At 52.0% G+C, this 22953-nt stretch overlaps 1 protein-coding gene across 1 annotated transcript in view; it reads right to left on the bottom strand.

Annotated features, from left to right (window-relative positions):
- The window catches only part of HS3ST3B1 (heparan sulfate-glucosamine 3-sulfotransferase 3B1), a 39696-nt gene extending 22906 nt beyond the window's left edge, over positions 1-16790 (bottom strand). The window contains exon 1 of the mRNA XM_052658555.1: positions 16252-16790. Coding sequence (XP_052514515.1) covers positions 16252-16790 — 539 coding nt within the window. The remainder of the gene's footprint in view (positions 1-16251) is intronic.
- Between the last annotated feature and the right edge of the window lie 6163 nt (positions 16791-22953).

Here is a 22953-nt window from a genome sequence, read left to right as displayed (position 1 = left end):
TGAGAGATTTCACTGAGGAGAGAGAAGCCAAAGGATTTTAGAGTCGAGACAAAACAGCCCCAAATCTCAATTAGAATGTAATCGACAAGCAACCAGCAGCCAGCAAATTCTTCAGGGAGGTCACGTGCTATTAACGAGTGAGGCTGAACCTGAATGGTGCTGTCACTGGAGAGTATCTTTACCTGCTGCCCAGACCACAGCTGCCCACTAGTGCCCGGTCCACAGCTCCAGCATCTGGGACCTGCCTCCCATCTGCCACAGCTAGGGGGTGAGCAACCATGGAGGATACACGCCCCTAGGTGCCAAGCCCTGGCACTTCCCATCCGCTAATGAAGAGTCCCCCGAAGATACCATCTGGGGTAGGTTCTCAAAACACATGCAAGCTTGAGTCTCGAGGAAACTGGCACTCATTCTCTCTCCCGCACAAATGCTCCTTTAACAGAACACACACACACAAAGCCACGGGCCTGTTCCCTACTTCTGTTTCCAGCTGGGACTGTAAGAAAACAACCCTAAAAATAACCATGAGTGACAGAACATCCCCCCGGAGGGGACGGATGGAGAGAGACGGGGCCGGCGCACAGGGTCCGACACTGGTCACGTTGGCAGCCCCCTTATACAGAGCCCCTGGCCAGACTCTCCTGGATCCACCCCTTGACCTCTGGCTCTGGTTTTCTAAACTGAAATAGCCTCTGGATCAGGGAAATGCAATTCTAAGCCAGGCTTGATCGATAACTCCCATCACTTTTATAAGCCAACATGGGCCACTCCCAAGCTTAACTGAGTTCCTTCACGGTAAGTGGTGGGAATAGGACTATATCACTTTGAAGACGCTGGAAACCAGGAGCCTAGAATGCTTCTCTCAGATCCGCCCAGGTTCTGAGACAATGGCCAGGGTTAGCCCTACCCAGTAGGGCCAGGGAGCAGGGGCCACATGGCGTCTTCCCCTGGCTTTCTCTGCTTGCTCAGAACCTCACTCCAGAGGGATGACAGGGCTGACCACGCTGCAGAACCAGGAACTAGAGGAGGGGGTGGGCGGTCCTGCCTGTAGGCTGCAGCCATCTGTTCCTTCCCCACATCTGCAATCCAGTTGGGACTTGGGAAGAAAGGCTGTCTTTCCCCCAAAGCCCTTTGGGACAGTCATCCAAGTCCCCAGAGACGAATGCTGGCTTCTGGTCCTCCTCCTGAGCACCACGGAGACACAGACTCATCATGGAATTCCAAGAGCCTCGCACAAACCATCCAGTGGGGCTGTGTGTTGTCCACCCCAGAAAAGCATCCATATACATTTCTTGCTTTCTCTGCTTTGGAAAGACCAAATCATTTCATTTTCCTTAAAAATACATTCATATGATTCATGCATAATTTGTATAAAGTCTGAATTTCTTCAGTATGGGAGGCTCTGCTCACTCCCAAATCTCCTAGTGAGTTGAAGGCCCAGCTTCAACATAACATTCTGCCTCTAAGCCAGCTTCCTGCACCCTCTCCCCATCCCCAATGTGTCCGTAGCACTCAACCAGGCCTTGCTCTGGGCCTCTGGGCCTTTTCCACAGAGCGGCTCTACCCTGAATGCTTTTTGGGATAATCAGCCAACAAACTCCTATGCATACATCAAAGCCCAGCTCAACAGTGACCTCTCCTTTGGGCCCTTTTCTCTCTGTTCCTCTGGCATTTCTCATTTTGTTCTATATTATCTATCACTACGGCCCATTGCATAAGACCATGAGCTCCCTGAAGTGACTAACAACAGTTTAACATCTAATTTTTCCAAGTACTTTCACACCACTTGGCCCATCCCAGGTGTTCCAAACGGTCTGGTGGATGCAATCAAATCACGAGGGAAGTCCCATTAGGATGGCCACCCAGACACTCCGGTCATGACTTGGCAGGAAGGCTGTGTCATTACTGCCTGATGCTCACAGCCCCATAGAAAGAGAAGGTGGGTATTAAGTGTCCCGGTAAAAGATATGTAACTTTATAGGAAAGGAAGTGTGATAAGAGTGAAAAGCTAGTCAAGAATACACCTTTGAGGACCCCACTATGGTGTGAAACTGTTCACCTCCAGACCATGGGAAATGCCCTAGCCAGACTCCTCTCCCACCTCCAGGCGGGGTGAAGGGGCCATGCACACAGGCACTCGGATTTCACCCAAGACGAGGAGGGGTCCTTGCTAAGTGCATCAGGAGATAACAAGGTCGTTGGAGCAAGCAGAGCGCACGGAGGGAAATGCAGATCCACCCTCCTGTAACTGAAGGTTTGTACCAACAGGGAACCTAATCCCCATCTCACTCTGTAAAAGGTCTCACTCATCTCCCTTGCCAGCGACACCCAATCTGAAAGTTTCCTTCGTTTCCAGCGCTGGGACACCAAAGAAGACTTCTAAGTGTCCCCTCCTTGGCCCTGACACAAAGAGGGGAAAATGCATGTTAAGAAAAAAGGCTATCGGCTTTGTTTGCGGCTCAAGGCTGCCAGTGTTTCCACATGGCCCTGCAGTTACTTCTCAGGCTTCTGTGCGGGGAGAGCAGTCAGCCTGGGGTGACGATAACACAGATGGAGACCATGGGGGCAACCCTGGACCAGGCAGGGTGCAAAACAGCCTCGCCCCTTCGCCCAGCATCATCAGACATCCTGCTCTGTATAAATAGCACAGAGACGAGCCCTTACCTTTGAAAATAGACATCATAAGCTTCTTGGAAAGCTGAACCGGCAATTAGCCTGCCGAGGGCACAGCGATGGAAGCTGGCGAAAGAAGCTAGTAGTCAGATCCGACTGTGAGACAATAAGGAACAGTGTGGACTGTGTTCAAGGGAGAGACAGACGCGTGCCCCACCCCAGTTCACAGACCCAGCTGTTCTCCAGCTCCAGCCAGCTGCTGCTGTGAGGAAGGCAAGCCCAGAACTGTCAGATCCCTCTTCAAAAACAGAAAACTGGGGGTGGGAGGACAGACTGGGAGTTTGGAATTGATATGCACACACTGCTCTATTTATTTTCCTAAAGGGAAGGGGTTTTGGCAGGGGTGTCGTTTTGGCTGTGCTGGATCTTCATTGCTGTGCCTGGGCTTTCTCCAGTTGTGGCGAGCGGGGGTTACTCTCTAGCTGGGGCGCGCGGGCTTCTCAACGCAGAGCCTTCTCTTGCTTAGCATCAGTTCTAAGCACGTGGGCTTAACCACCCTGCGGCATGTGGGATCTTCCTGGACCAGGGATTGAACCCAGGTTCCCTGCATTAGCAGGTGGATTCTTAACCACTGGACCACCAGGGAAGTCCCACATTGCTATATTTAAAATAGATAACCAAAAAGACCTAGTGTATATCACAGGGAACTCTGTTCAATACTGTGTAATAACCTACATGGCAAAAGAATTTGAAAAAGAATAGATACATGCATAACTGAATCACTGTGCATACCTGAAACTAACACAGCATTGCTAATCAACTATGCTCCAATATAAAGTCAAAGTTAAAAGAACAGAAAATCTGCATTCGTATGTGCCATCTCCAAATCTGTCAACATCGGCAATAAATTTGCATGTTTTTAAAACACTATAAATATTGCCGACAAAGGTCTGTATAGTCAAAGTTATGCTTTTTCTGGTAGTCATGTATGGATGTGAGAGTTGGACTATAAAGGCTGAGTGCTGAAGAATTGATGCTTTTGAACTGGGGTGTTAGAGAAGACTCTTGAGAGTCCCTTGGACAGCAAGGAGATCAAACCAGTCAATCCTAAAGGAAATCAATCCCGAATATTCATTGGAAGGACTGATGCTCAAGCTGAAACTCCAATACTTGGGCCACCTGATGTGAAGAACTGATTCATTGGAAAAGACCTGATGCTGTGAAAGATTGAAGACAAGAGGAGAAGGGGACGACAGAGGATGAGATGGTTGGATAGCATCACTGACTCAACAGGCATGAGTTTGAGTAAGTTCCAGGAGTTTGTGATGGACAGGGAAGACTGGCGTACTGCAGTCCATGGGGTCGCAAAGAGCTGGACACTGAGTGACTGAACTGAACTGATAAATATTCATTCAAAGATTTCATTTACTTTAAGTCCATCAACAGGTGAACCAATCAGTAGTGGTAAGAGGTGGGACAGTGGTCATCCCTGGTACAGGAACAGTGTCCAGAAGGGAGTATGGGTGTGGCCCTGGGGACTCCGGCACCACCATTACACAGGGATGTGGCCTGTGAAAATTCATCAGAGTGCACACTTAACGATCGGTACACTTTTTCACATGCATATGAATAAAAGTTACCAAAGAAATACATACAGATGTATATATGCATGTGCTAAGTTGCTTCAGTCATGTCTGACTCTTTGAGACCACAGAGACTATAGCCCCCCAGCCTCCTCTGTCCATGGGGATTCTCCAGACCAGAATACTTGAGGGGGTTGTCATGCCCTCCTCCAAGAGATCTTCCCGACCCAGGGATCGAATCCACATCTCTGTGCCTCCTGCATTGGCAGGTGGGTTCTTTACTACTAGAGCCACCTGGCAAGCCTAAGTATATATATGTAAATATACACACATATATAGATCAGATATACAGATAAAATTTATTTTCTTTACATATTATTTTCTTCAAATAATATGGAAAAGAGAGTACACTTCCTGGAAACAATGGAGGGATGTTTTGGATAAAGTATACAGGAATCAAGGCCATGCAGAGAGGTGGCTAAAACAGCAGAATTCCTTCAGGTGCTTCAATTTCTATACAGTTTCTCCCAGTGTTGGGGCTGGGGTGAGATGTGTTGACAGGTGCTTGCAGGCAGAGGATGTCATTCAGAAGGATCAATGCATGTGGTGGTTCTGGCATGGGTCAGGGGTGGTGACAGCAGGGCTAATGACCTGAAGAGTAAGGTCCTAGTTCTTGGTGGAGGGTAGGAACTCCATGGACCAGGGCTGCTCTGGGGGAAGACCTTCTCCTGCCAGCTACTGGGGATGATACACAGCAGGGAGCGTACAGAGCGCGGGCAAGGGCGGTCAGGTGTCAGATGATGACGTAGCAGAAGATCGCAGAGGGTTTCAGAGTCATCTTGAGAACTAAGAACCTGAGTGTTCTGCTCGTGGTGGGCACCTTCCAGAACAGGCGAAAGAAAGAGATGGGCTGGCGAATGGGGATATGGAGGGGGACTGAGGTCAGAAAAGGAGCATCAGAGATAAAGATCTTATCTCGGAAGGGCATGGGGATGACGCCAGAGGCTGGGGTCAGTGCAGGGGTGACATGCATGAAAACCACCAGCACCCATGCAAATGTCTTTGCAACAGAGACAAGGCTCAGGCTGAGCATAAACTGGGACAGAAAAAGGGAAAAAAATATAATCTTGGGGACCCTTTTATATAGAAAAGCCTGTGTTTGGGGTGGGGTGGGTAGAAAGAAACAACAAAGGACAGGGCTTAATCTGCTCCAGAAGGAATGTCCTGTTGCATTTCAGCCTGGGAGAGAAGCTCCTAGTTGTAGAGTTTGAAGGGCCCTCAAGGGAAGGCCTTGAGTTCAAGGGGCTGAGCCACCTACAGACACAGGTGGATGACAGTGGTCATCTCTGTGAGTGCCCCTTTCCTCCTCTGCAGACTAGGGGAAGTCACACAAGAAACAGGCTGCTAAGATGAAACAGGCTCCAGCCGCTGGCTGGCACACAGCATGCCTGGCTCACTAAGGAGGATCTGTTTTCTCTCCCTACTGCATCACCTAGTAACTGACATCCCCTCTCCTTCCTTCTTCTCAGCTTTCTCTGGAACATCCCCAGAAAAGTGAAATACAAAATCACATTTCTTAATTTTCACTATTTTATTACACACTCCTTTGTCTCCTTCCAATGATTTTTAGATGTATTAGTGGTTCAACAGGACTAATGGTTTTTGTCCTGAACTTGCTCTGACACCTCTTTGAACCTGTAGATTTTAGTTCACCGACGAACACAGGCCCCTCAAGGACAAGCTCATGTCTCTTGATCTTCCCTGGGACCTCAAGTGCTGCCTGGGAGAGCCCTTGATAAAAGGAAATGCTCAAACAGGGCATTTTAAGGGCACTGATACGGTTCTGCTGTCGTTCAGTCACTAAGTCCTGTCTTTGTGACCCCATGGATTGCACCACGCCAGGCTTCCCTGTCCTTCACTATCTCCCAGAGTTTGCTCAAACTCATGTCCATTGATGCTATTGTGTATGACACACTAAAGATGGATATGTGTCATTATATACTTGTCAAAAACCAGAAAATGTGTAACATCAGACGTGAATCCTGATGCAAACTAAGGATTTTGGACGATGGTGGTTCATCAGTGGGAACAAAAGTGCAGCTCTGGGGCTGCAGGTTGATGGTGGGTGGAGTGTGTGGTACTTGTGAGAGGCAGGGTGTATACAGTGTTTTCACTCAATTTCGCTGTGAATCTAAAACTGCTCTAAAAAATAAAGACTATGGATATATTTTTAAAAGGAAATACTCAACCAGGACTTCCCTGGTGGTCCAGCAGTTAAGTCCACACTTGCATAGCAGAGGGCAAGGGTTCAATCCCTAGTCAGGGAACTAAGATCTCACAGGCCATACAGTGTGGCAAATAAACAAATAAATAAATGCGCGCTCTCTCCCTCTATATATAAAGTAAGCACAGTGGCTCAGTGGTACACAATCCGTCTGCCAACGCAGGAAATGGGGCTGGAGCCACAGGTTCGATCTGGAATATCATCTGGAATAGGACACAGCAACCCACTCCAGGATTCCTGCCTAAGAAATGCCTTGGGCAGAGGAGCCTAGTTGGCTACAGTCCATGGGGTCAAAAGAGTCAGACACAGCTTAGCAACTAAACAACAACAACGAAGTCAGTGTTTGCTGGGTAAGGTTTTAAGGTGCACATGATTTATAAGAACGTGTTATTCATTGACTAAGTAGTAGTGTAGTGTATGCTCATTCATGTCCGACTCTTTTCGACCCTGTGGACTCCTGGCTTCTCTGTCCATGTAATTTTCCAGGCAAGAATACTGGAGTGGATTGCCGTTTCCTTTTCCAGGGGATCTTCCCAACCCAGGGATTGAACCTGCATTTCTTGTGTCTCCTGCATTGGCAGGCAGATTCTTTACCACAAGTGCCACCTGGGAAGCCCTCATTGACGATAGAAAAAGACTTAAAATGGTCACCTTTCCCTTCTTCCAATAAGCATTTCAAGTCCATGCCAATGTGAGCAGAGCGCCTTACCTTGCTCTCCTACCCCAGATCACACACACATACTTGGGCATCGATAAACACTCTTTGCTGGGACAGGATGTTTATTTCTTTGTCGATCTGTGTTAACTGCAGCACCAGCACACGCTAAGTGCCTGGAGAACGAAACAGTCAGAGCAAGGACCAGCATTCAACTGGAATGGCTGGGCATGCTGAACCAGGGTGCGTTTCCAGCGAGAAAGGGGGAGAAAGGGGAGGGTTTCCAGCCAGAAGGAGGAGGACTAGTAGGGAGAGACCTTTTAGCTGGGGATGAGGGAAAGGCACCAGGAGTGACCTGGAGGTTACCTTTCTCTGTCGGCTGGGTGTGTGGTCTCCCTCAGGGAGATTACTTTAATGGACATGTGGGCCAAGTCCTGTGTTCCTTCAGCATCTCCTGTGGCAGTAAGCAACAGCCTAAATGAGTTCCTGCACTTTTAAGACAGGCCATCTCCTGCACCTCCGAAAAATCTTTCAGGACAAAGCTGTGTGTGCTCAGTGTCTGTGTCTCTTTCCTACCTCATGGGGTGTAGCCCACTAGCTCCTCTGTCCATGAAACCTTCCAGGCAAGAACACTGGAGTAGGTTGCCATTTCCTTTTCCAAAGGACCTTCCTGACCCGTATCTCTTACATCTCCTGCATTGGCAGGCGGATTCTTTACCAATTGCGCGCCACCTGAGAAAGCCATGACTTCCCTCATCCAAACCCACAGCAGAATTCTCAGCGCCACCGTGTAAAGTTCATCAGGAGGGGAGCTCAGATTTTGCCTGAACAAGGTCAGCTTATTAGTGAGGGCCCCCCTCACCCCGCTCCCCAGATGCCCGCCGGTGTGGCTGGAGGAGCAGAAAGGCGGCTTCCAGGCTGCCGGTGAAGACATTCCTTCCCCTTAGAGGCAGAGGCAGCTGCAGGCTGCGGGCAAGGGGCAGAGAGACCGAGAGTGCCTGGGACAGCGTGTCCCCGAGGACCGCAAGGGCGCCGTGGGGATGGGCTGGGGAGGACCAGCCCTGACCTCAGTCCAGCAGAGACCCAGGATTCGTAAAGGGGCTGAGAATTACTGGCTTTTCCTTGCCCTCCTCTCTGTCCTTTGGAGTCTTCTCCATCTCTTCATCCTGTCACTTAAAGGGTCACATTATAGGAATGAACCTATTTTTGGTTTTCTACTTGCTGAATTGCATTTTAAATATCCCTTATAGAAGTCAATGAACTGAGAATTACGTATTTCTTCCCCAGCCCACCCCATCCCATCCCCAAAAGAGAAAGGTGAGGAGTGGTGGTGAGGAGAAGCAAGCAAAGAACCATGCAGGTTGAAAAAGGTCCCACTCTCTTCCTCACCCACAATAAGGCCCTAAAAAGACAAAGCTTCCACACCCAGATGTACAGAATTCATTCATTCAGACACACGTCCGACACCGAGGACAATGGAAAGGCAGACTCAGACTCCGGCGTCCTCACTGCTCCACCCAACAGAGGCAAATGTTCTAAGAGACCCAGATCAGCAGTAAAGCCCAGTTTGTAAAGCGGCTCACAGCATCTGCGACGATCGCGGGAAAGATGCGCAGCAGCTAGGAAGCCCGGCCCTGCCGCAGACGGGCCCGCCCCACTCTGGGCGGGGCCACCCCTAAGACGGGCTACCATTGGCCTCCCGGCTCCTGCTCGGGCCAATCAGCGTGGGTTCAGGCCCGCCGGCACCACCCGCTGCGAGCGCGGGATGCTTGACCCAGCTGCGCCCAACAGGTGAAGCCGGAGCGCGGCGTCTCGGCTGGTCACGTGGCCGCGGCCGGCGACCCGCTGGGCCGAGGGGCAGCCGGGCCGCGGGCCCCGCCCCCGACACGAGGCGGCGCCGCCATCTGCTTCCTCCGACCAGATGCGGGGGTCCCACGCGACCCAGGGGCCGTGCGCTCTAGTCCCCGAGGCCAGCCGGCCAAGGAGCCGCGTCTCGCGCCCTTGACTGCGGATCGCCCACCCCCTCTAGATCCGGGGGCTCCTCGCAAACACCGCTATGGCTGCCAGAGAGCAGACACGTGGCCTGTCGGGCCTGCTGGGACTTGTTGGCCACTTCTGTCACCAGACCCTCCCTCCCGCCCCCATTCATTAAGTCGAGTGTGCGTGAAAAATCTTACCTTCCCAATGTATATGTACCTTTTTTCCTTCCACTCTCCGTTTGTTGCCCCAAGCTTCATGTTTCCCAGAACTATCTTTCCAAATTTTGTGAGTTTCTAAGCAAGTATAATCCTGTTAAGTATTGTGTGGCAAAGATCTGGGGGAAAAAACAGGAATTCTGGATCATGTGCTCCCAAGTTGCGTGATGAGCGCATATGGCATCATTCACATCTACTCAAAGGGTAGTTTAAAAGACGTGACCCCTTGGCAGTCATCTAGCTTCGGCTCAAATGCAGTGTGCAAAAATTAGAGCCTTAACACATCTGCGATAGTTAGGACAAAAGTATTTTGTGCCAAGAGTTTATCTGTTCTGTAACAAATGTATCAACTTAAAGTCACAGCAAATTCTTGTCTACACACACACACACACACACTTTTAAAATGCAACAGAAAATATAAATGCCTTGCTGGTAGTACTCTTTATGCCAGCTCTCTCTCTCCAGACCTGGACTCATAATTTTTAAAACAGCTCTCTTTGGGAGGCAACAAACTGCACTTAAGCTTTGCAATTTAAAAATGCTTCATACTTGACACAGTGAAGCACAATTTTTTAATGCCCCAGTAAACTTAGGCTACTTTTAATATTTTTCAAGTCACAAAATGGGTATTTAGGGAAGAATTTCAGATATAATACAAAGGAAACCAATGTCACTCTTATCTCCATACTGAGAAAATTAATGGGGGATTTTATTAGCATTAAATGTATTTTCACAGTCTTTTGGCTGGAATGAAAATTATTCATTAATCTATCAGTAAGCTGGTAATTGCTCCTAACATCCTAAACTTTTCCCCAAATCTAAAATCCAAAAGAAAAAGCAACATACACTAATATCAGTTTTATTTGATGTTAGTTTTACTTTGGTATAGTTTGAGGAGAATGAGAGTTCTAACAATGTCATCTTTTAAATATATATTTTAAAGTTTCACATTCTATTCCCAAAGAGTTTTCAAAGATATCAGTATCTTATTTCTTTTTGGTCATGGTAAATGTTTTCATTTGAGGTAGGCAGCATATTGTATTCATTACCCTTGAAAATATGCCACATACTTGGGGAATTCATTTTGCTGAGATGTCTGACTATCCCAACAGCTTAGCACTGAAATTTCCCTTACTCTCTGGAATCACTGACTGTTAAAAGAGAGAAGTAGCACTCTATTTGGGAACTAAGTCTATTCACAGCAAAAGAAGTGCTCATTATGCTGTGCCTTGAGACTGGACATTTTGTGTTTCTGTCAATCAACTTAATTTCCATGTTCATAGAATTAAGAGTATAAAGTATTCAAAAACTACTGACATAGAAAGCCATGGGCAGGCAGCCCTGGTCATGTAGTTCAGTCTTGAAGCTTTAAATAAATGCTTTTTTCTTTTTTTTAATTCTTGGTGATTAATTTCTTTTAATTAATTCTTTTAATTCTAAATAATTTTGGTGATTCAAAGAGTCATCTCATATAATCAGAAAACCTTATGTCTTACAACATTTTCAACAAAACAGTATATCAGCATATATATCTGGAGTGAGTTTTTGTGACATATTGATTTTTCAAACTATCAAAAGTTTTTCTTCAGACAAAAAAATAATAACAGCAAAGCAGGAAAAAAAAAAACAGAAGCTTGTGATGGGTTATTTTAAAAACTATCTAGCAATAAACACAACTTTAGCTGGGAAAGAAAATATTAGTCTACATTAAGTTGAAAATTTTCAATAATCCGGCTCCATTAAAAAAGCAAAATCTAGTTTAGTAGCTTAGTCAAATTGTAGTATTCTATTTTGATACATATTTTTAATAACGTGGGTTGCAACCTGATTTTTAGAGATGAGTTCAATAATAGCATATCATTTGGAAAATAATAAGTGTAATTTAATTCATGAACTTCAGCATTTTATTTACCTAAAACAAATAGGTTGCTATTTAATATTGACTATTTTATTAACTCAGAGCATCTGGGAAAACACTTATGATTAGGTTAATTTATGTTATGTTTTCCCCTCAACTTGTAAAAGATTAATCAACCATTTTATGGTCTAATTTAGGTGCCTAATTGAAAACAGAATCCAACACATGCTACACTGTCTTGCTAATAAATCTTGACAGCTTTGTAACAAGATGGTTTGTATTTCAAATTGTTGCATAGAAATGTAGATTTTTGATCTTCACTCAGCAGCTTGAAGTGAGCTGCATATTTGATTTAACCTGGAATGAAAAAATGCAATTACTTCAAAAAAGATTATCCCCAATCAGGTCTTATCTTAAAGTTCCCTTAGGGAAGACAGAAACAGTCTGCCACCAAATTTCTGAAAACAGACTAGATAAAGAGGAGAGAAATTAGTTTTCTCAGCATTTGTTAAATTTAAAATGTAGGGAAAGTTGCTATTTTCAGGTATAAGCTTTCCAGACAGAGATTTCTGAAGTTACTGGGTTTTAGATTCTAATATTAAAGCACTCTACTCAAAATGTAAGTTCTGTAATGGTCTTCTGGCTAAGAAGCCCATGTTTTAAGTCTTAATTTGAAACACGGTACATTTTTAAATGAATAAATTCATTCCAGGAGTTTCCGGAACATCTCCTTTAAACCTGTGTTCTCCCACATCTCCCAGCCTTAAAAGAGGACAAATGGAGGAGAATAAATTTACTTTCAGTGGGGACACTTGTCATGTTTTCTCCGTCTTTATGCCTGGGGATATTTTTGTCATTTTAGTGACTCCATTGATTCTCACTGTCTGGTACAGGCAGAGAAAGGAAACTGCGCGGGTGATGTAATTACCCTCACTTTGGTTATAAACCAACTCTGGATGTCCTTACTATTACTATCCTGTTCTGGAGCTAGTCTTCTTTTTATGCTGAATGACAAAGTGAGCAACCCTCATTGAGGTCACTGGAGGTACAACAGAAAACTCAAACCCTTAAAAAAAAAAACAACTCAGCAACTCAGTTATGAATTCATCATGTATGACCAATATCACGTTTTGTCGCTTAAGCAAGGGAGAATGGCACAGAGTGGCCTCTGCAGCAGGACTCCTGGGTTGGTGTAAGCTTTGCCACTTTCTAGCTGTGAGACTTCAGGCCAGTGTCTTAACCTCTCTGTGCCTGTGTTTTCTCATCTGCAAAAGTACAGGCTTCCCAGGATCATGATGAGGATTAAATTTGCTAATCCTGTAAAACCTGAAACAGTTCCTGGCACATAGGGAAAACATTCAGTAAGTGTTAGCTGCCAACCGTACTAAACTACACACACTGCACTTTTTTTTTTTAATGTGGCCACAGCATTAAAATGTCAGTTTAGTTTTTATAGCCAAACATGGAAAGAAGAGTCAAGGTGGAAAGTCTAAGGAATATTTCCATATATTAAAAAAAAAAAAAAGTTACACTATATTTGGCTAACTTAAATCCCAAACTGAGGTCATTCAAATTTGTGACAATCTACGAAACCTAAACCAAATCAAAAAGAGAAATTTATTAAAGAATATATACTTAATTTTGAGCTTCTCTGGTGGCTCAGATGATAAAGAATCTGCCTGCAATACAGGAGACCTGGGTTCCATCTCTGGATGAGGAAGATTCCCTGGAGAAGGAAATGGCTACCGACTCCAGTATTCTTGCCTGGGAAAACCCATGGACAGAGGAACCTGAAGGGTTACAGTCCATGGGGGTTGCAAACAGCCAGACAGTACTGACTGACTGTTCACAGTTTAAATCAATGTTGAAAGCCTAAATGTTCCCGGTGGGTGTTTCTCCACCTTGGCAAGTGTGAGATTCTCTTGAACCACCTGTCTCTGTTTTTCAAACAATATCACCCCCTGCAACAGAAGGTAAGGGCCAGTTTCACCAGAAGTCCTGATAAGCCCCTCCGGTGGGATCCACATAAGTACCTGCTAAATTTGGGAGGCCAGATTCAAGAGTAAGCTGAGTGATGAACTGGAAAAGTAAACCCAGAAGAGTTTGCATCCCAGACTAAAACAAACTCTTAGGTTGAAGGGCAGCAGTGAAAAAAGCGGTGACTGAGCACGCACCCACGAAGGACGTGGCAAACTTCCCGACTTCTGGTGGATGGCAGGTCAGCTCCGCATCACCACCATTGTGGGCTCCATCCCACCACGATCCCGCCCGGTGTCTCGTTTTGCCATGGCAAAGGAACTACAATCAACTTGGGAGCCTTCAAGCAAATCTGCCCAGGCCTTGGGTTACCGGTTAGGCCCGCACCCGCGCTGTGTATCAGTCCCTGAAACTTACTAACCGCTCAGACACAGGCAGAATCTCCTTCTCCAACCCATGACCGATGCTGACCCTTGGATTCAAACATCCATCCTTGCGCTCGGAATGTCTCCCCTGTTTCCTATTTTCCAGCTTTGAGGATTTAACTACTTGCTTCTGAACTGCAACGCCGGCTAATTATTATTTATACTCTTCTCCAATCCAGTGTCTGATGGCACAGACCGAGCTGAGCAGAGCTCCTCTAGCGAGGAGACTGGGGCCCGCGGACAGAACTCCGCGGGGCGGGGGAAGAAGGGGGCTTGCTCCCTGGACACCGGATTTTAGGAAAAGCCTTCTGGGTTAGGCTGCTTCTCCCGGTGTGGTCTGCTTTTCAAGTTAAAACGGCCGCCTTCAAAATAATCAAGTCCACATATTTGCCCAGACATTCAGAATATTCCAAGTTAATTTAAAAGTTGTAAGTAAGCAGATGGCATTGAAAAGATTCCTTAATCCACTAACCCTGCGGCCACGCCCCGCGAGGATCGAGGCAGTCCCGGAACCCAGCTTTGGGGGTGAGCTGCGATGTTTATAGTTTTCTCCTCCCGCCGCGCTCCGCGGGGTCATCGCCGCGGGCGCTGGGCCTCCGGGCCGGACAGTCTGGCCCATCAGTGTAGCCAGGTGACTACCGGGGGAAAGGCCTTTCCGCCCGCCCCCTCTGCCCCCTCCCGCCCCGAGGCCCGGCCAAGCCCCCGCGTCCCCCAAGCCCAGCCACCTCGGGGGCCACGATGCGAGCGGCTGCAGGCGCGCGGCCAGCCTTTCCAGGGCGACTTCGTTCTTTATTAAGCATTTTGAGTCAATCAAAAGGAACGTGGCAGGTGGAGGGCGGCCGCCCAGGAGCCTGCGCGAGTCTTCCTGTGGGGATTTCCACTGCCTACCCAGGTGCTGCTGGAACCGCCCGACATTAAGGATTCAGTTCTTTTCCTGTCAGTTCTCCCAGCCCGCGCCCCGCCCCGCCTCGCCCCCCCGGCGCGTCTGATCTCCGAAAACGCCAGACTGCCTCCGGCCTCCGAAGGGTTCTACCTGGAGGGCGCTAGTAACAAGCCTGCCTGCCCAGCCCCCGGAATCGTTATCCCCCTAGGAGGAGGAGCGGTGGTGGCTAGAATAATGACAACAATACAGTCGGTGACAATAGCCGGCAATTAGCGCGGCCCCCATCTGCCAGCCAGACACCCGCACGCGCCGGCGCACTCGCTCCTCCGCGCGCCGCCCGGAGCGCAGGTGAGGGCGCCGAGGACCCCCGCTAGCTGCCAGGGTCGGGACGAGCATCCAGGCGCCGGGCTCCAGAGCCACCATTCTCAACAACCGGTGTCCAGGGCCTGGGGACGGTGGGAAGGGTGATGGTCACGGCTGGCTAAACCTCGAGTCTTGGGCAACTCCTGACAATAATAAAAACGTTAGGACAAAAGGGAGGGGAGGGCGAGGCTGGGGAGAGAGCGGTTTTAATCCGCTCGCCCAGCTCCCTTTTATCTTTCGAGCTCTCCCGGTCCCCAAAGAGGGGATGGGGGCGGGGATGGGGTTTGGTTCGACTCTCTTCTTTTGTTTTCCGAAATCCCCCGCCTCTTGCAGGCTGGTTGGGCCTGGAGGGGTGCCGGCGAGTCGAGGGAGTTATGTTTGTGGGGGTCGGAGGCAGTGACCGGGGAGAAGGGCCGGTCCCCTGGTTGGCGACGAGACTTCCCGACACCGGAGTCTGGATCCCTTGCTCACCCGCGCCTCACCAGAAGCTCAACCAACCCAACCGCTCACCCCCAAAGACTGCGGGAGGCCTTGGTAAGAGGTCGTGATTATGACCCCCCCCCCGGGGGGAGGGGCAATGTCCCTTTGTAACCGCACCCATAACCCGACCCGAGAACCGAGTTTACGGAAGCCCACGCAACCCGCATTTCTCAAATTCATGCACCCATAATATTCTTTGCACCCCGGCGCGTCAAGGGCCCGCGGAGACAGGCGACCCTGCCCCGGGTCTCTCAGCGTCCGGGCGGGGGAGGCGGAAACCCGTGGGCCGTGCCCCGGGCGCCTGGAAGCCTTCAAAGCTGCGCGCCTCCCGCCGGCTGCAGTGCGCGCCTTTGCCCGACAGGGACCAGCACCGCTCCACGCGCCGCGCGCCTGCCCGCTCGCCCTCCGGAGCCCAGGCTGCCGGGCCGCGAGCGGTCTGACCCCTTCGGAAAGTGAAGGGACTCCCCGCGGCCTTCGCAGCACGGCGTCGCTCCCACTCCATCCCCATCCGGACAGCAGAAGCTGCTCTAGAAGTTGGTCTGGGGCGGAGACCGTCCCGGACCCGAGAGGAAAAATAAAACACGAGACTCGTTTGGGAGGCAGCCGCAGTTAGAGGGTTGCGCGCTTTTCTGAGCACCTTCCCAGTTGCTGGCCTCCTTCCTTGAGGAAAGATCGCCGGATTAATCCCTAGGCACCGTGGGCCGCTGAGCCGCCAGATATTCTGGAGAAGTGTCTCCAGACTGGGGCGAGAGCGGAGCCCAGCGCACCCCGTACGGCGGTGCGGGCCAGCACCGCGCGGTCGTCGCTCGGCTCCCCTTCCCGCCCCGGTGGTCCGAAGTTGTACCCCTGCCAGCTCCCCGGTGTACATGCCACGCCCGCGTCCTCTCCTCGTCAGGATCGCGGCTGGAGCCCCTGGCCCTGCCCGGGACACTCACCGGTACCAGGCAAGGCCCTTGTCGTAGCTGCGGTCGAAGAAGTGGGGCTCTGCGCCCACGGCGCGCACGTCGGGGTGCACGCGCAGGAACTCCAGCAGCGCCCGCGTGCCGCCCTTCTTCACGCCGATGATGATGGCCTGCGGCAGCTGCTTGCTCCCAGACCCGCTGAAGAAGCTAGAGATGGGGCTGGGGGAGTCCGGCGTCTCGGGGCTCTGCTCCTCCTGGCTCGTGGCGCCTTCGGCCACCTCTCCGCCCGCAGCCGACTGGGTGGCTGGCGCCGCCGGGAACGGCAGCCTCGGGGGCGGCCCGTCCGCCGGCGGGGCTTGGGCGGCGCGGGACCCGGAGCCCAGCAGCAGCATCCCGGGCGCGGCGGCGCAGGAGCCGGCGCACGAGTAGACGAGCAAGTAGAGCCAGACGCAGAGCATGGCGAACAGCAGCGCGAGCCTCCTCCTCACCGGCGGCGGGGGCGGCGGCGGCTGCGGCAGGAGCCGGCCGGGGACATCGAGGCAGGACCGGCCGCCGCTCAGGCGCTGCCCCATGCGCTGCCCGCGCGCGCGGCGAGGGGCATGGCTCAGCACATGGCGCAGGGCCCGCCGGAGCAGGGAGCGCTGCGAGAGTTCCCTGGACGCCGGCGGGTTCGGCTTATTGGCCCCGCGCGCCCGCGGTCGCCGCTGTTGCTCTGCCCCAGGTGGCGGCGGCAGCTGCACGGCCGGCGGCTTTTGACATGTTGCCGGGAGGAGCCACAACTGGAACGAAGGTCGGGTGGTGGCAACTGCCGGCCTGGGGCTGCGACGCCGCGCTCGGGGCCGGCAGAGTTCTGCACTCCGGCGTTCCGACCCCTCCGGACTGTGCTCGCCGCACGGCCGCTCGCCGGGGCTGCCTCCTCGCGGTCCCGTGAACCGAGCTCTGAGCGCAGCCCCGGCGCTTCACCGGCGGAGGCTGCGAAGGAGGATTGCGCAGGAAGAGCGCCGGAGACCGAGGCAGAGTGGGCGGGCCCGGCCACCGGGAGTGATGGGTCACTCCACCTACCAGAAACCCGGGGCGCCATGCAAATCCCGCCGCTTAGCTGAGGGTTCGGCAGCCAACCAGCTCCCGGAACATGGGGGTGTGGAAAGGGTTCGGGGGCGGTGGAGAGCAATCGGGGGCTGCTATTGGCTGAGAGACAAGGGGCGGGCCTGGAGGGGCGGAACCAAGGGCTGGTGACAGGCGCAGCTGGGAGGAAGGATGCTGGAGAGACCGCGCGCGCAGGAAAGCGCCGACCCTCCGATCGCTGCACCCCGGCGCCCGCACACACTTCCGCACTCGTTCCCCAGGAGCCGGGCTCGGCTGCATTTGCCCCTGTGTGTGGACACGTGTCCCCATCCAGATGGTTCGCGGGCGGGATCGTGGTGTGTGCGCGCGTTAGAAGTAGGGAAGGGGTTGAAGCGCAAGTCTGGTCGGAGATGCCCGCCCATCCCACTCCGGGACTCGGAGGGGGGACCTTCCGGAACTGGCACGGGTTTAGCAAGTTTAAGTGGAAATCGCTGGCGAACTTTTTTCTTTAAGTCTCCTTCTTACTCTTTGCTGGGAGTTGATCTCTCTCGGGCAGCAGGTTAACGCGATCGGTGGATCGTTAGATAGTTTCTGAGGAACTATCCTTAGGAAAAATTCTTCCCTCGCTTCCCAAAGTGCTGGAGAAAGGTCAGGAGAAATTAACAGGGAGTTAAAGGCTGTGGGAATTTTTCCCAGCGCCGAAAAGTGTGTGTGAAAGTTGTGTCCGGATATGAGCTGTTGGGGACGTTGGAAAACGTTCTCTTCCCTTCCCATGAATAAATATCAAAGCCAACATTCGCCTGCATCAGGAGTCGGTTTGATTTGCTGACCTGTTACACGAAGTATTAGGTGTTTTCTCTATGTCGAAAGTCAACTCGGAGCAAATCGATCCTGGAGTTGCACTTAAAGTCCACTTCAAGTCTCTTTCCTAGAGTTTCCTCCATAGAGTGACCCGTCCCAGCTTGGCGGCGGCCTCGCTGCTACATTGATGCGCCATGTTCCGGTTGGAAGCTTCGGCTCACCCCGGCGGCACTCAGGAAGTTCTGCATGAGAAGACTCGACCCCAGAGGGGTCAGAGGGCCTCCCACGCTTGGCCCCGCGTGGTTCCGGGACAGAACCTTCCTTCCGATCCCAACCTCCACGCGGCCCCAGGCTGAGCGCGGCCCCCGGCTGAGCGCGGCCCCCGCTGCCTTCCCAGTGCGCGCGGGCGGGCGGCGGAACCGCCGAGAGCCCCGGTCCCCTTGCCGCGCTGTCCCCTCCCGAGGAAGTTCCCGCGGGACCTGTTCCCCTCCGCCCGGAACACACCGAGGACGCCCCTCGGTCATGAGCTTCTAAAGTTGGAAAGTCTGCGGGAGAGCGGGAGCGGCGACCCCGGAGGGTTCGGGTGACCCTGCGGCCCCCACCCGGCCCCCACGCCCAGCTGTGCTCCGAGCGATCTCCTGGTAACTCTGGAGCCCAAGACATTTTCTTATAGAGTGGCTGCGAGGGAAGTAATTTAGAAAGAGGATTCCTCCCCCTTTTATATTCACAGGGAAATTTTATTCCCAGGGTTCTTTTCCCCTCTCCTTCGGAAGTGACTTATCTCCCCTCAGTTTTTAATTACATTAATTTATTACTAATTTATTTTAAAGTTCTGAAACATGAGAATGTATTTCTGAGCATTAGCTTAGGCCAACTTTTTCTTTTTCTTTCTTTAAGCGAGAGGGAAAATGTGTCTCCGAAGCGTTTCCTCAAATTCATATTATTTCGGGAAATGAAGTCACTGTCTGCTATCTCTAGGCGGCTTTGAGTTTGTGGACGTCTGTGGATTTGGGGGTGGGTGATAGTGGTTTATGATTTGTGTGTGTTCACACGAATTGTAGCTACCACATGGCTAACTTTGGACGTGGTTGGGTGTGAATGTTATGGTTTGTTTTTGGTTTTCTAAATCGATAATTCTAATTTAAAATTGTCCCTGTCCTGAGGGTGTGCAAAGTCCAGTGTAAAAGAAGAAAAAAAAAGTCAGTTCGCCGGATATATTTAGGACTTTTTTTCCCGGGGGCGAAGGGAAAGAGCGGGTGGAAGCAAAGACTTGGGCATCGGCAATTGTCAGGAGAGCGCAGCGGAGCCGAGCGACCCCGGGCCAAGTCGCGGCCGAGGCCAGCCGAGCGCGTTCGATCCCCACCGCCGAGCGACGGGCTGCGCGCCGAGTTGATGTCCGCGGTGATCCTGGCCTGAACAGCGCCCGGCGGGCAGTTCAACCTGGCGGAGCAACCCTGCCCCGCGACCCTGCGCTTTGACCCTTCTTCCCACTCGGCTGGTCAGCCCCAAAGAGCTCCGCGAAAACCCCTGGCGCGGCGGGCGCTGCTGGCTCTGCCCTCGGTCAAAGCCGTCTCCCTGCATCGTTCCAATCAGCTGATGCATAACCCGAGGTCAGCCTGCAAGGATCTGTCGGCGCGGCCGACCGTGAACCCAACTGGAGCTTCTGCCCTTAACCTGTGCTCAGCAGTGCTGGGTCCCCACGCCACGCGACCACCCAGATACGAGAAAGGCCGCCTTTGGATACATTTATGCATAAGTTTCGCCACCCTGGGGAAACCGAGAGAGGAGTGAATGCGGTTTCAGCACACGTGGAAGGGCTGTTTTCTCTGGGTTGGTTTTTTGCGCTTACCTAACATGGGGTGCTCACCTAGGACCACGGACGGTCTAACTTGGCAGGCAGCCCCTTCCCCTTAGAAACGCACAGGCCGCCCCAGGAGCCACCTCCTGTCCCTCTTCACCTCCTGCTGCTTACCACCCTGTCGGCTCACTCTCTGGCGCTAAAATCCCCCATCTGTAAAGCAGGGGACTTGCGCCAAAGTTTTCCGCCTGAAGGTTCTCTGGTTCTGGGCTGCAGCCCCTGACGCTCATCCCGCCCACCCTCTGGCTCCCTCGGCCGGGCCCCCAGCTGCTCGCCGCAAAGGTCGCACTTCCTGGGCTGCCTGAGCTGGTGGCCCGGAGCCCGGTTCCTGTCACCTGAACCCGTGTCCTCTCCCTGCCCCCCAGCCGGGCGACCCCGGAGTTGGCAGCTGCAAGCTCCCTCCACCCTATGACCCGCTGCGCCCAGATGCCCGCCCGCAGGGGGGCGCTCCGACAGCTGCGGGGTGGGGGCGGGGGTCGCGGCGCCCCAACTCCCAGGGGGCTGTCCCTGGCGCGCCTCGGAGCCCCCTGTCCTCGCGAAAAGCGCCGATCAGAGCTGAGGGCTAGAGGCACGCTAGCAGACCAGCCATCAGAAACCCCTTGAAAGAGTGTCGAGAAGGAAACGGCCAAGTGGAAAGGGCTTCCCAGGCTGCGCTCCAGCTGCACTTGAGGGACAGTGTGTCTAGCGACCTCAGTTGGATCCATCACCCTGGCGCCGGGGCTCTGGCAGTTTGAGGTCCCAGGAGGACCCTCAGCACATCACAGAAGAGATGACTGCTCCTGTCCTAAGGATAAAAGAACTCACTCTGGTGGTTGATGTCCTGAGGAGTCAAGGTCTTATGCTGATTCCAGCTCCCTCACAGTGGCCTCTGTGCTCTGGGTTTGGAGCTTCCCTTGTCCTCAGGCTTCCCTTATCCGAAGGCTCCCTCTGGGCTGGGTCATCAAAGGCGGGAAGCTTCCCTCTTCTGCAAAACACAGCCCCTGGTGGGAAGTCCTTCTACACTGCCTTGCTGTCACCAGGTTCTGGAATGGCTGGCTGCTCGCCTCTGCAGATCTAGGCGGTGATGACACCTCCCCTTTCCAGCGACAAATACGTGCCCTCCCCAGGTTCTCCTTCCCCTCCGGCATCTTTGTAAGTGGTCCTTCTGTTACGCAACCTGTGCGTTACTCAGGTGATGTCCCACAGCTTTCCTGCCAGGACCCTGAGTTTGTCACTGTTACTGTTAGTTGCAGCCCCATGGACTGTAGCCCACTGGGCTCCTCCATCCATGGCATTCTCCAGGCAAGAATGCTGGAGTGGATTGCCCTGCCCTCCTCCAGGGAATCTTTCCAACGCAGGAATCAAACCCTGGTCTCCTGCACTGGGAAGTTTATCACTAGGGTTGCATTACTTTGCCTAATCTGGTTCCCAGCCACTTACCAGCTGTGTGACTTTGAGTAAGTCACACACCCCTTCTGAGCCTCAGTACCACTGGCTGTCATTGCGCTCTTCTGCTCCAGATGCCGTCAGCTCCCTCTTTCTCCTCTTTCTCCATCAAGGTCTCCTGGCCATGGAAATCCTCCAAGGCCTGTCCTGCCTTCAGTCTTCTGGGCCCGCGCTGGAGGAGGTCACGTCTTAGAGATGATGGGTCCAGCTTTAACTTTTCCTCCACAAACTTCCACGGACATGTAACGGTGCAACTCTCCTAAGTGTACCCAGGAGGCCCACTTCCCCAGCCCCTGAGACAGCATTTCTTATGATCCCTCTGGCATTTCTCAAAACCTCTTTGAGAACATAGATGTCCACACCTTTACACCACCAGACGAGCACCCACCTGACTCCTTCCGACTCCTCCTTCCTTCCTCTTGTCGCAGTGGAGGCAGCTGTGGGCTAGCCTGACACAGAGTGAGCCTCAGGCTACTCTGAACCTGCGCCCTTGTCACCTCCCATCTCCTCAGCCCTTCTGTGTGGACACAGGCCACCCAGTCCCGGTCAGTGAAGGGCGAGCTGTCTCAGCTGCTGTGTGCCACACAGCCTCCAGCTGTCAGTCCCTCCAGGCTGCAGAGGGCTCCTGCAGGGGGCTCCTGCAGGGGGCTCCTGCAGAGGCCGGAGGTCATGCCCTTTCCCAAGCAGGGATGGGGGTGGGGACATCCAGTGACCACACAGGAGGATAAGGCCTGGTCATCCTAGTCAGCTCCAGGCATCTCTGAGAGCCTCCTGCTGGTTGGGCAGAGGATGTGGGGCTCGAGTTGCAGCTGGAGTCTCCCTCTGCCCAAGCCTGCCTTGCCTCCTCCTCCTCCAGGTGTTGGTCCCAGGGCAACCTGCTTGGTTGTCCAGGAGCCCGACCTGACATATTTCCCTCCCTCTCTAGCTCTTCCCCAATGGCTCAAGAGGTAAGGAACCTGCCTGCCAATGCAGGAGGCGTAAGAGATACGGGTTCGATCTCTGGGTCAGGAAGATCCCCTAGAGGAGGAAATGGCAGCCCCACTCCAATATTCTTGCCTGGAGAATCCCATGGACAGAAGGAGCCTGGTGGGCTTTAGTCCATGGGGTCACAAAGAGTAGGACATGGCTGAGCACACGAGCAAGCAAGCCTCCCTCTCTCTCTTGTGCCATGTGTCAGAATGTCCTTCCTTTTTGAGAAGGGATAATATTCTATCCTTAAACCATGGATGGCATCATGGACTCAGTGGACATGAATTTGGGCAATCCCAGGGAGATAGTGAAGGAAAAGGAAGCCTGGCATGCTGCAGTCCAAGGGATTGCAAACGGTTAGACATGACTTAGGGATGGAACAATATTCCATCGTATAAGCCACACTTTGTTTATCCATTTATCCATCAATGGACAGTGGAGTTGCTTCCACTTTTGGCTATTATGAATAATATTGCTATAACCAGGAGTATAGCCATATTTCTTCAAGACCTTCCTTTCAATTATTCTGGATATCTACCTAGGAGTGGAAGTGCTAGATCCTGTGGTAATTCTGTTTCACTTTTCGAGCAACAGCCATACTGTTTTCCGTGGCATCT

The sequence above is a fragment of the Budorcas taxicolor genome, chromosome 19 (assembly GCF_023091745.1).
Source record: "Budorcas taxicolor isolate Tak-1 chromosome 19, Takin1.1, whole genome shotgun sequence".
Taxonomy (NCBI): domain Eukaryota; kingdom Metazoa; phylum Chordata; class Mammalia; order Artiodactyla; family Bovidae; genus Budorcas; species Budorcas taxicolor.
This window is presented reverse-complemented; position numbering and strand designations above follow the sequence as displayed.